The sequence below is a fragment of the Alosa alosa genome, chromosome 15, assembly GCF_017589495.1.
Source record: "Alosa alosa isolate M-15738 ecotype Scorff River chromosome 15, AALO_Geno_1.1, whole genome shotgun sequence".
NCBI lineage: Eukaryota > Metazoa > Chordata > Actinopteri > Clupeiformes > Clupeidae > Alosa > Alosa alosa.
In genome coordinates, this window is record NC_063203.1 from 17350512 (window position 1) to 17365355 (window position 14844).

The 14844-nt window shown below is 42.7% G+C and overlaps 1 protein-coding gene across 1 annotated transcript; it reads left to right on the top strand.

Annotated features, from left to right (window-relative positions):
* The first annotated feature begins 10333 nt into the window (after window positions 1–10333).
* On the top strand, window positions 10334–14844 carry rbm7 (RNA binding motif protein 7). The gene is made up of 5 exons (XM_048264678.1): window positions 10334–10590; window positions 11159–11321; window positions 11407–11464; window positions 11656–11755; window positions 13907–14844. The coding sequence occupies exons 1-5, from the start codon at window positions 10498–10500 to the stop codon at window positions 14282–14284; spliced, it is 792 nt and encodes a 263-aa protein (XP_048120635.1). The 5' UTR covers window positions 10334–10497; the 3' UTR covers window positions 14285–14844.

Here is a 14844-nt window from a genome sequence, read left to right on the forward strand (position 1 = left end):
CCCTTTCATTTGAGAGCCTAGCATGTGGAGGTCATACTTGCCCTAATGCTGTATACTAACTAACCATCCAGTGTAGTCAAATGTGTATGCTGTAATCAGCCTCCAGATATTTTTTCTGAGCAAGAATTTAGGCCTTTTGTCTTTTTGTCAAGCGGGGCAACCTAACGACAGGCAGTTACCAGAGACTTTCTAATGAGGAGACACAGCAATCAAAAAATCATCCATGGAAATGCATGGGGTTAGTTTGTAACACCAACATGGCAGTTGTCTACACATATTCCGCCCTTCTGCGTCAAAAAAGTCGACATGTGAATACACTGTGCCAATCATTTGGTGTGCCGCTGGAGCAAGGTTGGTGTCGTCAAGCCTTGCGCACGCGCATTTCTTCCCTAATAGATGCCCAATAAGTCCCAAAAAGCATTGCAAAAAGGCAAGCATCTCTGTGGCACCATATTCTGTTACCTGTGAATGTCGCCTCTCCCGACAATCACATTTCTATACACCCTTGTCATTCATTTACATTGATGGATAGACACTTTTGCTCTTGTTCTCCGACTCACCACTACCTACGACACATTTGATTTATGGTTTTGCCAGGCAGCTTATGGCTTTGTGCGGGGCATCTAAGAAAACACAATGGCTGGCACTGTAAATCTACACATACTCTCCTACAAGCTTACACCCTCCCTCCCCCAACAGTATGATGCACTTGCATCATCTCCACTTTACAGGCCAGGGGCCTTGAGTGCGATGCCGTAAACTGTTGATAAACCATGCAACGCTATTACAGCCACATGCGTCCCGGTACAATGTGAAGCCCGTGATTTATGGAGCGTTCCCATCATCCCTTCCTTCCTCATCCATACATGGCATTATTATTATACTCAGCGGCATTTGGACCGGCACTCTGCGCTCAGACTGATGCGCCTAATTTATTTACTTTCTGACAGTTTTTTAAATAAGAGGCACCTAACCACGGCACAACCTTGGCACTTGCGTCACCGTCACTTTGAATAGGTGTGAACTAGAGTGTGCAAATCTACACTTCAGTAGCTTCGGAAATGGCTTCTGCACTTAGGCCTACTCCTTTCTTTTTTGTTTGCTATCTGCGACTGCACTTATGAATACGGAAGAAGGAAGCAGATTACTGTACTACACATTCTCTTAATGATCCACTTTCAATATTCATCTTTATTGCCCTTTTGTGATGGAGCCTACATGGTGTGCACATTTCAAACTTAGTAAAAGGGCTATCAAAGTGCAATTACAAATTCAGCAGGACCACAGTGACCTAGTGCTATATTTTCTACCCATACTCTTTTAACACTGAGAAAAGGTTATCAAGTAAAAAGCAGGGCTTTTAGATCGTAACCTCCACTAAGTCATCTGTATTCAGCCTGTGTGTTCTGGGCCACTGCATAATGTACACGCCTCGGCTGCTGTGGTGGACCCATTGCTGACAAGTGGTCAGCTGTACTACTTTCCACCCACATTATCAGCTGGGTTAATGAATACAATAGAGGTCCGAAAAATGCCACAGGCATCACTTTTGTCTCCCGCGCTCGGCAACACCACCCAGAGAATATAAAAATTAATATTTCACAGTGCACCAACACCCATCACACAAATACGTGCGGACATCCCGTCAATAGACAGCTGAAAGATTGATGAAATATGATTGCCCAGGGCAAGAGCTGAACCCTAGCGTGTGGGTGTTGATACACACAAGCTATTTTGGGAGGATTTCTAGTTTTTCCCCCTCCAAGCTAGTTGGCTGAGCGTGTGTCACGTTAGCATTGTAAATGAAAAGCAACAGCCGTGATGCCGGAGCAGAATGTGCCATCCAATATGAATGTTCTGGCTGCAGGTAGATTGAGTTCCTTAAATGAACCAGGCTCCTCATCTGAAGTCTGGCTATTTCCAAAGCGTGTTCAATGCATTCAGAGCTCTCATGGCCCAAATATATCATAACAGTGGATTACAAATTTATTCCACCTGTCTGTATATACATAATAATGTTAATAATGAATATGGTAGAGTGGTCATACATACAAAAATACATTAGCCTACATGTTTTGATTAAAAACACCTGTAAGGGCGCATACTGCAGTCTACAGACCTCAGTCAACATCATTAGATGTCTGCTAAAATGCATTGATAATATGCCTCCAGCAACTCTTGCACTGCTCCCCTCATTAGACTTAAGACACGTTTAATCACCAATTATTATGCTAATTTGTACAGGCTAATTCATCGCTATTTACACATTCATGTCGCATGTCATGCAATTTATTCGTCACATGCCTATCTCTTCCCAACGCCTGTTAAAATCCCCTTCCGTTTTTTTTTTTAATGTGCCATTAAATGATCAAATCAAACGAGGGGCTCAATGATTAATGAGCCTAGTATCAAAACAGATCATACAAACGACACGGTGCACCTTTCGACAGGTTTTGACAGTGACAGATTAGTGCCCAGGTCGGGGCGTCGTGTTGATTTGATCCGGAGCCAACCTGGCCAAACCTGTCTAATCTTATTTTGGTTTTAGCGCTCATCCAAAACACGGTTAGGGAGGCAGCGAGGCAGGTGAGAGAGCCAGGCCGGAGAGCTCCAGAGCACGTCTTTAGAAATGGTAAGCCGGGTATGAAAGGAGAGGAAACAAACAAAAGTCTCCTGAGAGCTCAGAGCTTATATGAAGGTTAGCTTGGCAATTTTATGCAGATATAAGTCTGGAAGTCAATTCAATTATTTCGCAAAGCCTCCGCCAGCAATTAATTTACGCAGTGAGCGTTACCAACAAGATTGAGGATTCTTTGACCTTCTTTTGCACTCCATAAAATGTTCAGCTATACAAATAGCTTCCGCATGCAATTACATGCTTAAATGCAGTCTTCTTTCACTTGAGCAATGGCGACACTGGCTTCAGGAAAGCGGCGGGTTCTTGCCAAGGCAAGAGCAGGGGTTGTTAACCATCACACAATGTAACACTAAGGACAGACAATCAGCAGCTGTGTCCTTAGGTTCTGCCAAGGTAGGCCTATATTTTTACTGCATGTGCATATATGTCTTTCAGGATACCCAGATATGTTGCCTTCAACATGATGGATATATACATAATCAAATGAATCACTTCATCATGGTTCAGTTGGTTCTAAGCAGCACCACTGGAGGTCCAGTAGGTAAAAGCTTTCATCCTTGAAGCAGAGCATGTAGTCATTTGCAGATTCATGCTGAGATGTGCCACCATCATGCTAGGGGAGAGAATAAATTCAACTCGATAACTCTTAGAACACTGCTGCTTTACCTCAGAAGACATTTCGTCATGTGTACAGTCCACATGAATTTTCATTTAAGGTACTAAATGAGAGGGAAAAAAATAGAATATTTGGAATTGAATTGGCGTACCTAAATTTACCTCATATGACCTTCCAAACAAAAAGCCCAGTGAGGAGAAAAAAGGTGAAAGACGAATTAGAATGAGCCGGCTGTTTCTCAATAGGGGATTGGAGTCAAGTCTTGGGGGAATATATTCATCAAAATCCCATTTTCAGCCGCGTTTGTTAAAATTGATGTGAAATTGACACAAAGCCTAGTTACAACATACAATCACACAGTCAATGTCTTTGGGCTTTAATTCTCAAGGACACGAGTTTCCTCCAAGCCAGTTGCTTCTATTGATTCCCACTTGCAACCAGTTCCAACTTAATTGCATCATGAATGGTCAAGAGAGCAGGTCCCTTGCTGGTTTGAGAAAACAAATGAACTTTAATAGGTGATCATGATTTGGGTCAAGATTCATTTTAATCACACCAGATTAAACACACTCATGAAACAAATCGTCTGTCAGATCGCCAGTTTAATATCAGTGCTCTCCCAGTATCCCCGCATTATTATGTACACCATGTCTTTAGCGAATCAATACGGGATTTCAAGCTTAGTAGCTGTCTTAAGTCCGATACTGGTGGTGGGGCCTCTTGCTTGGGTTTTTCAGGACGGCTGACTTTTAATTTGCACGTGGGGGCCTCCTGGTTGACATGAGACGTGCCTTAAAGACAGTGAACGAAACGACCGGCGCTTCCTTGACAGCACTCATTATCCTCTCCCTGGGCACCAAAGCATCAAACAAGAGAGACATGATGGATCCCGATCTCTGGATGCTTGAGATATGAAATCTGATACTTCAGATCTACTCTCCGTCAGTTAATTGTGCCCGCCGGCGCGTGCTTATGACTTACCAGATAGTGTCCTGCAAGGCTCCTCTGACGCAAGTTGTGGCAGTGTGTGTGTCTGTCTGTCTCTGAGTTTATATGTGTGCGCTTGTGCGTACCAGGCCAGTGTGTGTGTGTCTGTGTTGGGGAGTTTGTGTGTCCCAGACCAATGTGTGCATGTCTGTGTGTCTGAGTCTGTGCGCGCACTTCAACAGGCTGCTTTGAGTACGAGGCAAAAACTCGCCGAGTGTGATAAATGTTGCTGACGCTGTAGCCCTCCTTGTCTGGGGAAGGATGTTTGCGTGCCTGTGTGTGTGTGTGTGTGTGGGTGGACAATATACAAATTCTGACCATATGATTCATGATGTTAGGCACTGTGCCTCCCTCACTCCCTGTACCTCGCCCACCCACGCTTTTAATGATGAACTTCATTGAAGTAATTAAACCCCTTCTGAGAGCCGGCACTGGGAGGCAGACTACAGGAAGTGATGGGGCGGCGCTAACGACCCTCGCCGCAGAGGGCCGATGACACAAAACCGCACACTGGGAGAGTGGTGAGGGGAAACGGTACAAGAGCTGTGACCTGGGCACGCACGTTCCTCTGATTGAACTCTGGAACGTTCCTCAACCCCCCCCCACCCCCTCCACACACACAAACACACCACCCCTCCCCTTGAGACTTTATCGTTCAGCACCTTCACGTCTCAACTCCTTCCGACAAGTTGATCCCAATGGCAAGACCGAAGCACTCAGCCAAGAAGAATCACATCCCTGCATAACACTGGAGGAGTAAACTACTGGAACTGCAAAGCTGTGTGTCACTTTGGGAGATGTGTAACCTAGGGTAACCAACTTTTGGAACTGTCTGGCGAAAGACAGAGTGTCCCGTCTGCTCTATTATGCCTGACATGCATCACCGTTAATGGAAAAAGTCCAGGAGTGATTGTATGAGACAACGTGAAATTCAACGTGAAATTACCTGCAAAGGCGTGAATCTCACTCCAAACGAGCAACACATTGGCAAGCCTGTTAGAACACAGTACCACGCTAAAACTTTTGTCAGCACGTTCGTTGCTCTTAAAACACACTCTACTTTGTATATCCCCATCCATGTGCGCAATAGATCCATAAATGATTAGACGTTAACATGTGAATACAGCAAGGGGCTGAGACCCTGCTGGTCCATTGCATTAAGCAAGATTGATCTGCACACCCAGCATGGCACCCATAACCATTTAAAAAGCAATCGTTGGTGAGAGCCTGGACCAGGAGGAGTGGAGGGTGGGAAGGGTTAGGCTGGAGCGTGCGGATAAGGGACCAAGTAGAGCCACTATCATAAAGGTATAGACCATTAAGCCCACGACCAGCTCGGCCCAGCGGGGAGCCACTCAGCAACCGCCATCGTGCGCAGGAGAACGAACAGCTTAATTAAAGTTTCATCCCACAAATATTCATGTGCATTTAATGATCCTGAATCACTTCATTCCACATGAATTATGAATATGAATGAATGAACAGAGGAATAAATTGAGCCAGAGGGGAAGAAAGAGAGAGAGAGAGAAAGAGAGCACATGAGTGAGAGAGCAAAAGAGGAATGAAGGACTCAAGTGTGAGTGGTGGTGACTATGCACACATCCTTGTGGGAGGTTAAGTGTGCGGGAACAAAAACAGCACGTGACCACGTGGTGCTAGGCTGGTGGCCTAGATCTACCGGCCAGCCATGCTTTTCAGTTCTTTGAATGCCCATTCATGTCCATTTCCCTGGAGTGGGTGGATGGGCTGCAGTCAGCCAGGAGAAGAGAAGGCTTTCCATGGGGAGGGGTGGGCTCCATACACCTCCATTATCACGCTTCCCAGTTCAATCAAAATAATGCCGATGTTTGTTCTACAAGCCGCAAGATACGAGATAACACACAGCAGCCAAGAAGCCATGTGTGGTAATCATACTGAGTGTGACGTTTTGACATCCCAGGCCGGGAGTGGTACCTCCACACACACACACACACATTTCTAGCTTACATTCAATACACTTAAGTGTCTCTATAATGATTGGACTGAAACTGATTGGCAAGGCTCTAGCTCTACCACAGCCACTGGAGTAAAACCAATACATGCCATTCCAAGTAATTAGTCAAGGAGGCCGATTGCAAAAACGAACTAAAGGTTAATGGATGAAATAAGGCATGGATATTGAAATATATACGGCATACTAATCTTGGAGGGAAGTACATTAACCGACTGGAGAACAGCATTTCAGCCCAAAGATGAAGCCGATGCTGCTGCAGCTGCTGGATACACAACCCAGCCCCAAGAGCTCTACATTACCATATCTGGATGCACATATGCTAATGCTCGTTAGAAATCATCAACATTGTTACATATTTTACATCTTTTTTTCAAAACACGAAACCAATGAAGCAAACTAACCAAAACAACAAGAAAGAGAGAAAACAAATAAATAAATAACTGACTGCTTGTGAAACACAGCCATACAGTGGTGAAATGGGAGATGACACACGCTGTACATTAAATATTCTGATGTTGCCATTATTATCATCTAATTAGGATTTCCCTATGACATCGCTCAGAGATTTCTCATCATGGTGAAATGTAACTCTTCTTCCATGAGACGCGCCGCAGAGTCACACCCTAGATATAATTCATGTTGACATGTTTTTAGCCAATATTTTTTGTCACACCAAGGAGCAGCATCTGTGCGGCTGCCATACTCCCCCAGCCAGCCAACAGAGTGCAACAGAGAGGAGTTTGGAATGTGCTCGTGCACACAGCTGCAGCTTCCTTGTTTCACATCTTCAGTATTTGACTAGAGAGTAGCAAGGAAGAGGTAAGGAAGACAGACATCAAGACATACACTGAAAAGAGGGAGAGAGAGGAGAGAGAGAGAGAGAGGGAGAGAAGGGGATTTGGGAATGAACTGCCAGGGCCAAAAGAGGAGTACATCTGTCTTTACCCATTTCTATCTCCTCTTTCTATCAAAGCTCTCCTGAAAGCACCTTGGCCCCAGAGTCAAATAATAACTGCTTATATTTTAACAGCTCCAAACATTGTTTTCCAGGAGCTTAGATGCTACCTCCAAAGAAGCATCAGCGCTTCAGAGGATCAACACTGCCATCTACTGCAAATTCATGAGAGATCATACCCCAAAGTGCAAGGGAATTCTTTTCATAGATGTCCTCATGCCATGCAAACTCTAGCATAGCTGATGTTAGAATATGTTTGTTTTTAACCTTATCATCTCATATCATCTGTTCAACCCGATGCTATGTGTACTGTACCATTATATGGAATGTGAACCAAACACACAAACTTATTTTCCTCTGAAAGCATCTGCAACATTAAGCAGTTTTTCACATCTCAGTTATGAATGACTTTAAGTCTCTGTCAGGTCGTAACAAAAAGGTCACAGCAAACATTAAAAAACAGCTCATCTGGATCTGTTGACGAAGACATTCAGCAATATTATGACACCACTCCTTAAGAATTATAATTCCTTAAAGTTCTCTGGAAGTGTAATAAAGCCAAGCATTGTGGAAAAGCAGAGATAAAATATAATTGCTATCCTGGGACAAAAAAATATTCCTGTTCGTGTGATGTTAAAGAGAACGGCACAGGTGTGGTTTTATGCTTTTACAGTCCTGATATTTAGAGCTGCCAATTGAAATACTGAAAACTACTTTCACCAGCCAAAAACATTTAAATTAGATCCTATAAACCAAAATTTTATTACTGTGGCCATGTTATTACACTACTAAATAAAAAATGGTAACAACATTTACAGTCACAAAATTACTCAGAATAATTATTCAAGCATGTAATGTCAAAGGACCATGGGAAAATTGGTTGGTTAGTGAGTGTCGAGTGTATGTTGGAACTAAACCAGTAAAGAGTAGGCCTGGGCAAACTCTGAAGTAGGTTGTACCCAGAAAACATGGTATACGTTTTTCACAAAATTACATCTGTTTGATTTACAAGCGGGGTTGCCACTATTAACACTCTTAATAAATAAATAAAGGAATTCATTTGTGATGGTTGTGTTAGTGAATGTAGTGAAAGGATGTTGTAAAAACACTGTGCACACGAAACATCCAAATGCACCAGTTCATCGGTCATTTAAATGGCACGATTGCTGCAGTGAGAGGCGGACCTCTCCGATGTGCCACGCCTATCTGAGCACGAGCACAAGACACAGCTGTAGTCCTTCTATGTGTCCCTCAAGCGTGACTGAAAAATCATTACACTTTCAATTATACTAATTAATTCAGCAGGCAAGGTCTAGCCAGCGCCTGATTATCATGGTGGTCAGGTTCTCCCATGGCTGCCTGGCTTGGCACTAAAGCTCTGTGGGATTGCCTCGCCCAAGGCTCCGTATTGAGGGACTGCGACTCAGCAATCTGATCTTGGCATTTACTTGGGCGGCCACGGGAATGTCTCATCAGCATTCTGGTAGTCGAGTCTCTTTTTAATGGATGAGGAGACCACCTGCTGGCAAGAGCTTAGCCAGACTAGGTTATCTCTGCTGGGACTATATTAGCTGTCTTCCAGCCGCACCCCAAGGTCACAAGTTTAAGTGGATGCGAAGGGGGTTACAATTTGTATTTTTTATTGATGGCACACCTCGTTGCCTCATGCATTGGGTTCATAATTAAATTATTCTAGGCAATATGAGAAACACATCATGCATCCGCTAACATAGCATCTACCCACAAAAAGCTGATAAGTTTTCTGTAGCTCTGATACAGTTTGATAGTGTTACTAATTGAATGATGATTCCAGTAAATCATCATGATGATTACAGTGTTACTAATTGAATGATGATTCCCATGGTTTGGATGCCATTGTATCATGCCAACAACATGAAAGAGACAGCACAGAGATCTTGGTACTCCAGACTGAAGTTTCACTGGTCTACAATAGAGGAGTACAATCCTTTACAATTAACATAGCCAGTGTTGTAGGTGAAACATTCCATATTCAGAAAATACATGCCACCACCAGTTCTCTCTTTGCCTACATAAAGAGTTCTTCTGTCAACATATTCAGCCCAGAGCAAAACCATGCCAGACTACTGTTTGTGGACTTCTCGTCAGCCTTTAACACCATTCAGCCCCACCTGCTGGTTGAGAAGCTCTTGCATCAGTTCCAACTGGAGGCCAACTTTGTGGGCTGGATATTCGACTTCCTCACTAATAGATCTCAGCAAGTGAGAGTCAATGGTCACCTCTCTGACTTGGCCCTCACATCAACTGGCTCACCGCAGGGGTGTGTTCTCTCCCCTCTCCTCTACATTCTGTATACAAATGACTGTCGCTCTGTGACAACCGATAACCGACGCTTGGTGAAGTTTGCTAATGATACGGTTATTGTCAGCTTACTGAACAACGAGGAAATTTCACAGGGTCCGGTCTTTGACCATTTTGTAACATGGTGTCAGGATGCCTTTCTTGAACTGAATGCCTCAAAGACTAAGGACATGTGTATTGACTTTAGGCATAATGTCTGTAACACTGTAAAAACTAATGGAAATAGAGGTTGTTAAAGAGTACAAGTATTGGATCCATTATTGATGACAAGTTGTGTTTTGAGCCAAATACTAGTTTGCTTGGCAAGAAAGGCCAGCAGTGCCTGCATTGCCTTAGGAAGCTTAATGCCAAGAAGACCTTAATGTGGACAAGTCAGAAGACCTTGATATGATTAGCCCTTTTTTGTATTCTATTTTACTTATTCTATTGTTACATTTGTTGACTGTTTAGTTGTCACCTTTTTTTAAACTATGCCTGCAAGGTAGGCAACCTCTTTACTGTGTGTGTGATTTGTACTATACTATTTGCTGCACAACAAATTGCCCCATGGGGGGACAAATAAAGTAACTTGACTTGACTTCTAATCGTCCAAAACAGTGCCTCTTCTGGTAGCCTACACAGTGTCCCTCAAGACCATGCATTAAGCCAATTACAGGCTACGTGAAATATTTTACTTTTGAGGATGTAGGTTTTAGAATGCCACATCACATCTTTGGACTGAAAATGCAAAGTAGACATTTAAAGTCTTTATTTTGCATGCACTTGCATAAATGGAAGGGAGAACCCGATTGACTGAAAACTCGATTGTCGTTGTGAATGTACGACAGTACGCCCCCCTACGGCACATAATCGCTTTACGGCCATTTCAGGCCTGTTTATTTAGCTAGCCAGCAGGCTAACCAGACGTAACTGCCAACCAAAATACTTAGTCGGGGTAAAAGGTATTTCCTTTTATACATTCACCAGAAATGGGTGTTTTGGATGAAGCGGATCGGACTCTTTTTGTGGGAAATCTCGACCCACAAGTCACAGAAGAGCTGTTGTTCGAGTTGTTTTTACAGGTATGAATAAAACGTAGCCTAACGTTAGCTTATGGACAACGTTAGCGCTTAATTAACAGCTATCAGTTATCTGGTTATCTGATAATCATTTACATTTTAAGTGTCTAATTAATTTTCGAGTAGGTATTTCAAACACGTGTAAAGGCGTAACATCATGGACAAACTAACTTAACACAGTGGCACTCTCGTTAGCATCCTAATGGTAAACGTTAACGTTCTTCTGCATTTGGAGCGTAGCGTTACCTGATTGAGTCCTTGAAAATTAATGGAATAGTTTTTCATGTCTCGTTTTTTGTGTGCCTAATCGCACTGAAAGTAGGGACTATATGAGTCTTCTCAGTATCTGTGTAGTCCTTGCCACTGCTCTTCAGTCGCTGCAGTTTCAGCGAGGGTGCCAGAGCTGTGATCTCAGTGTTGCAAACATTTCTTGTTGACGTTGGTCTGAAGTGATGAGGTTGCTTGTCTTCTGTGTGGTGATAAGCTAACTGTTGATACATTGATCTATAGCTATCTATTGCCTAGGCTTTTACTTGGGACTTTTGGAAAACTTTGTTTTGTCATCATGCAGGCTGGCCCTCTAATCAAAGTAAAAATCCCCAAGGACAATGATGGAAGAGCAAAACAATTTGCATTTGTCAATTTTAAACATGAGGTTTCTGTACCCTATGGCATGGAGTTGCTCAACGGGACAAAGCTGTTTGGGAGAGCACTAAAAATTCAATTCAGATCAGGTAACTTTTTAATGGTTGTGTTTGGTATTAGTGTTTCAGCTTAATAGAAGTAAGCAGTTACGCTAAATCTGTCTTCTTGCTACAGGCAGTAGCCATATGAACCAAGAGGGGAAGAATCCTAGTCCATCAAACACACCTGGAAGGTAATTAAGCATGCAAGTTGTGCAGAGGGCTATAATACAAAGCAAAGTCACTGGCTTATGTAGGCAGCTTCAAGAAAATCTTGCCTTTTAGTTAACCCCTGGTTTGTTTGATTAACTGTATATTTTACCTGAAGTGTAAATATGATTGTATGATATAAGTGATTTAATATAAAATGTTTTTTTTTGTTCAGGTATGACCGGCCAGATCAGATGGGCTCTCCGCTCTTCTCTACTCCTCCTCAAATGCAGAGATCTTTCTCTTCACCTGATTCACTACAGAGGCAAGCCCTGGTGAGTTTGTGTACTTAATTATTCATTCATCACAAGAGACTGATGATTGATTCATGTTGGCATTGCAAGAACCACCCCCATTCATTTCAATGGCCCAAAAAAGCTTTGAAATTCACCGTAAGCATCTTTTTAAACATTTCACAAGGCTAATTTCTGGCACCATAGAGTTAGACAATCAGGTGCCACTTTACAGATGGAGACAACATGGTGTACAATGATAGATATGTGGTTGAATTGGCAATTTCCTGCTGGGAGGATCTGCCAACCCATATGGATGACATAATTTGAGGCCATGGGAAATGTGGCAGCTAATTGGCTTGTTTGTGAAAATGGTGCCAGAAGTGAACACATGTCAGACACCATTTTTAAAGATGGTGTCAGGATGCTAACTTACCCTCCAAATCCTGAACCCCTGGTTAATATCATGTACACAAGTCACAACCCGACATGCAAGTCTGAATGGGTCAGCACATCGCTCTGGTGTGTCCTCGCACTATATTTTTTTTTTTTTTTTTTTTTTTTTCTTGTCAACTAATTCCTTCAAAGCCCCAGCATTTTTGTGAAACCTCCAGATATATATAAAAATGACCATTTCTATAATTTAAAGTTATCAGTCATGTTCCTCTGGATGTTTAAAAATTACTACTACTGCTAGTACTACTACTACTACTACTACTACTTCACGAGTTCACATTCCAAATTAGCTAAAAAGGAAAGCAAGTGAAAAAGCGTGTTTGGTGAGATCTCTAGCCAGGGTCATGGAGTGCTTGGCAGTAATCGTGCAGGAATCTACTGCACAGGCAGGAATCAAGCAGGATCCATGCATTACTCCCCTAAATGCTATGATATTCCTATGGGATCCCGGATGTATGAGGTGAGGTGGTGGGTTGAAAGCGAGTGATCAAACCAAATGCTGCAGCATGAACAGGTAGGCTGGGAATAAATTACATGATAAAGACGCTGTAGGCATAGAACATTTTGTTACGCTCCTCCCGAACTTCCTTCTTCCGTTTAAAAACGTCATTAATTGCTCAACCCGTTATGCTCAAATGTGCCCTGTGCTGTGTCAATACAGTGCCAAATGTTGGTATGAGTGCTTGTCATATTGTGTGTGGGTGGGTGGGGGTGCCGCCATGTACCTTCTCATTTGGATTTTTTGTTGATTTTGTAAGACAGTATTGCACCTTGTTGTGTTAGCCAAACACACACCTACTGTAAGTGATTTCAAAGCAGGCGTTGCGATGCTGTCTGTCCTGTTGGGTCGTTTTGCTTGTGTGGGCAGAAAAGCAAAAAGAAACAACTGTCTGCCATCAGCTAGCGCGTAGGCTACAGTCTGTTGCTAGTGTGATATCCTGGTGCAAATGAACAAAACGAACAAAGCAGTGCTAGCTTACCATTTGCATTAATATTGTATAATATACAGATATTGTACAATGAAACGGAATGAAACACAGTTGAGTGTTGTGGGAGAGGTTTCCCCTTCTCCCTGTGGTGAAATTAAAATGATTTATTTGTCCCTGTTCTTCAGTCAGGCCCTTTGTAGATCACTCCCAACCAAACTCCTGATATGATGTGGGTTAAAGCAATGTTTATCATATCAAAAATGGTGTTTGCCATGGAAAGCGACATATGAGGCTTAAAACAGCCATTTGTTTTGTCTTCTCTCCTACAATGTTTGCAATCAAGCAGATCTGATTCTTTTGGCAATTTCTATTTATATGTACATCTTGAGAATGAACCTTGGCCTGTATTTTTTACATGGCAAATACCACCCTTTCCAACATTTCCTGGTGTTATTATAAGAATCATGAATTCCTTTTTTTAATATCTACCTCAGAATGGCTTTGGAGGACATGACATCATACATTTGCTGAACGAGCTGCTAGCCTAGAATTTAAAATAAATGCTCCCTTTCCGAGTCATGGTATTGGCACATTGTATGGCACCGGTTAAGTTTTTCAGAGCAAGTGGAATTTGGCTGACAGAAACGTCTTAACTTAACCTGTCAACCCTTCCATAAAGGAACCAGGAGAAAATACCACTTGGCTTACAGTTCCAAATCCCCATAGTGCGGTTTGCGTCAGGCCAGCATCCATCTTGCCAGCACTTTTATTTATTTTTAAATAAATAAACTTGTCGTCTCCCCTGCAGATGAACAACATGTGGCAGCTGCAGATGCACCAGCTCCAGCAACTGAACGGAGCGTTCCCCATGGGCTTCCCGCCGGCGTTTGGAGGAGCCGCTGGTGGAGTCGGAGGAGGAGGTGGTGGTGTTGCTGCAGAAAGCCCATGGCAGCTGGAGAACCAGTCTTCGAGAGGACATCGGTACTCCCACCAGCAGGACTCCGGAGGAGGCCATCACGGCCGAGATCAGCGCTACAGCGACGCAGGGCCGGAGCGGCACCGCCGCGACTTCCATCACCACGACGACCGCAGCGGAGGCCGCAACCGAGACTACCCCGACAGGAGGCGGGACCAGCGAGAGGGTTCTAGAGACACGCCACGGGATGGACGTTATCGACGATACTGACGACTGGAATTCTTCTTTTAAAAAAAAAAAAAAAAAGAACTGAGATTTAAGATGTTTTTAGAATATTTTTAATCACCTCATGAACACTTTAAAAAAAAAAAAAAAAAAGGTTATAGCTGGTTGGATTTTTAAACCACTGAATTTGGATTCTTTTTAACGTAAAACCTTTCTTAAGTGAGTTTATACAAGTTTTTTTCCAAATTGGATGGTTTTTTTGGGGGGGGAATCAAATTCATCATGAATACAAAAATGAACACACTGTTTTTTTGTTTTTTGTTTTTCTTTGACAAATGTGTACTTTATAATGGTATTGTGTTGGAACAAAAAAAAAAAAAATATATATATATATAAGGAGCCATAAGAATGAATACTCAGGTTTATCCATCAATTAAAAAAAAAAAAACCTCCTTTTACATTTATATAAAAAAAAGAAATGCATTCTAGATACCAGATTTTAGTCCTTTAATGGCATTGCCCCTGATTGTAAGGTCTCTGAACATTATTTGTTTATAGACCGAAAGATTGCAGACCGATCAGTTTTAATAAAAATGGAATCCTCA

Excerpts from the sequence above, each read along its gene's own strand:
- rbm7 (XM_048264678.1), top strand. The coding sequence starts at position 10,498 with ATGGGTGTTTTGGATGAAGCGGATCGGACTCTTTTTGTGGGAAATCTC. Across the intron at positions 10,591-11,158 it reads TGTTCGAGTTGTTTTTACAG|GCTGGCCCTCTAATCAAAGT; the intron begins GTATGAATAAAA and ends GTCATCATGCAG. Across the intron at positions 11,465-11,655 it reads CCATCAAACACACCTGGAAG|GTATGACCGGCCAGATCAGA; the intron begins GTAATTAAGCAT and ends TTTTTTGTTCAG.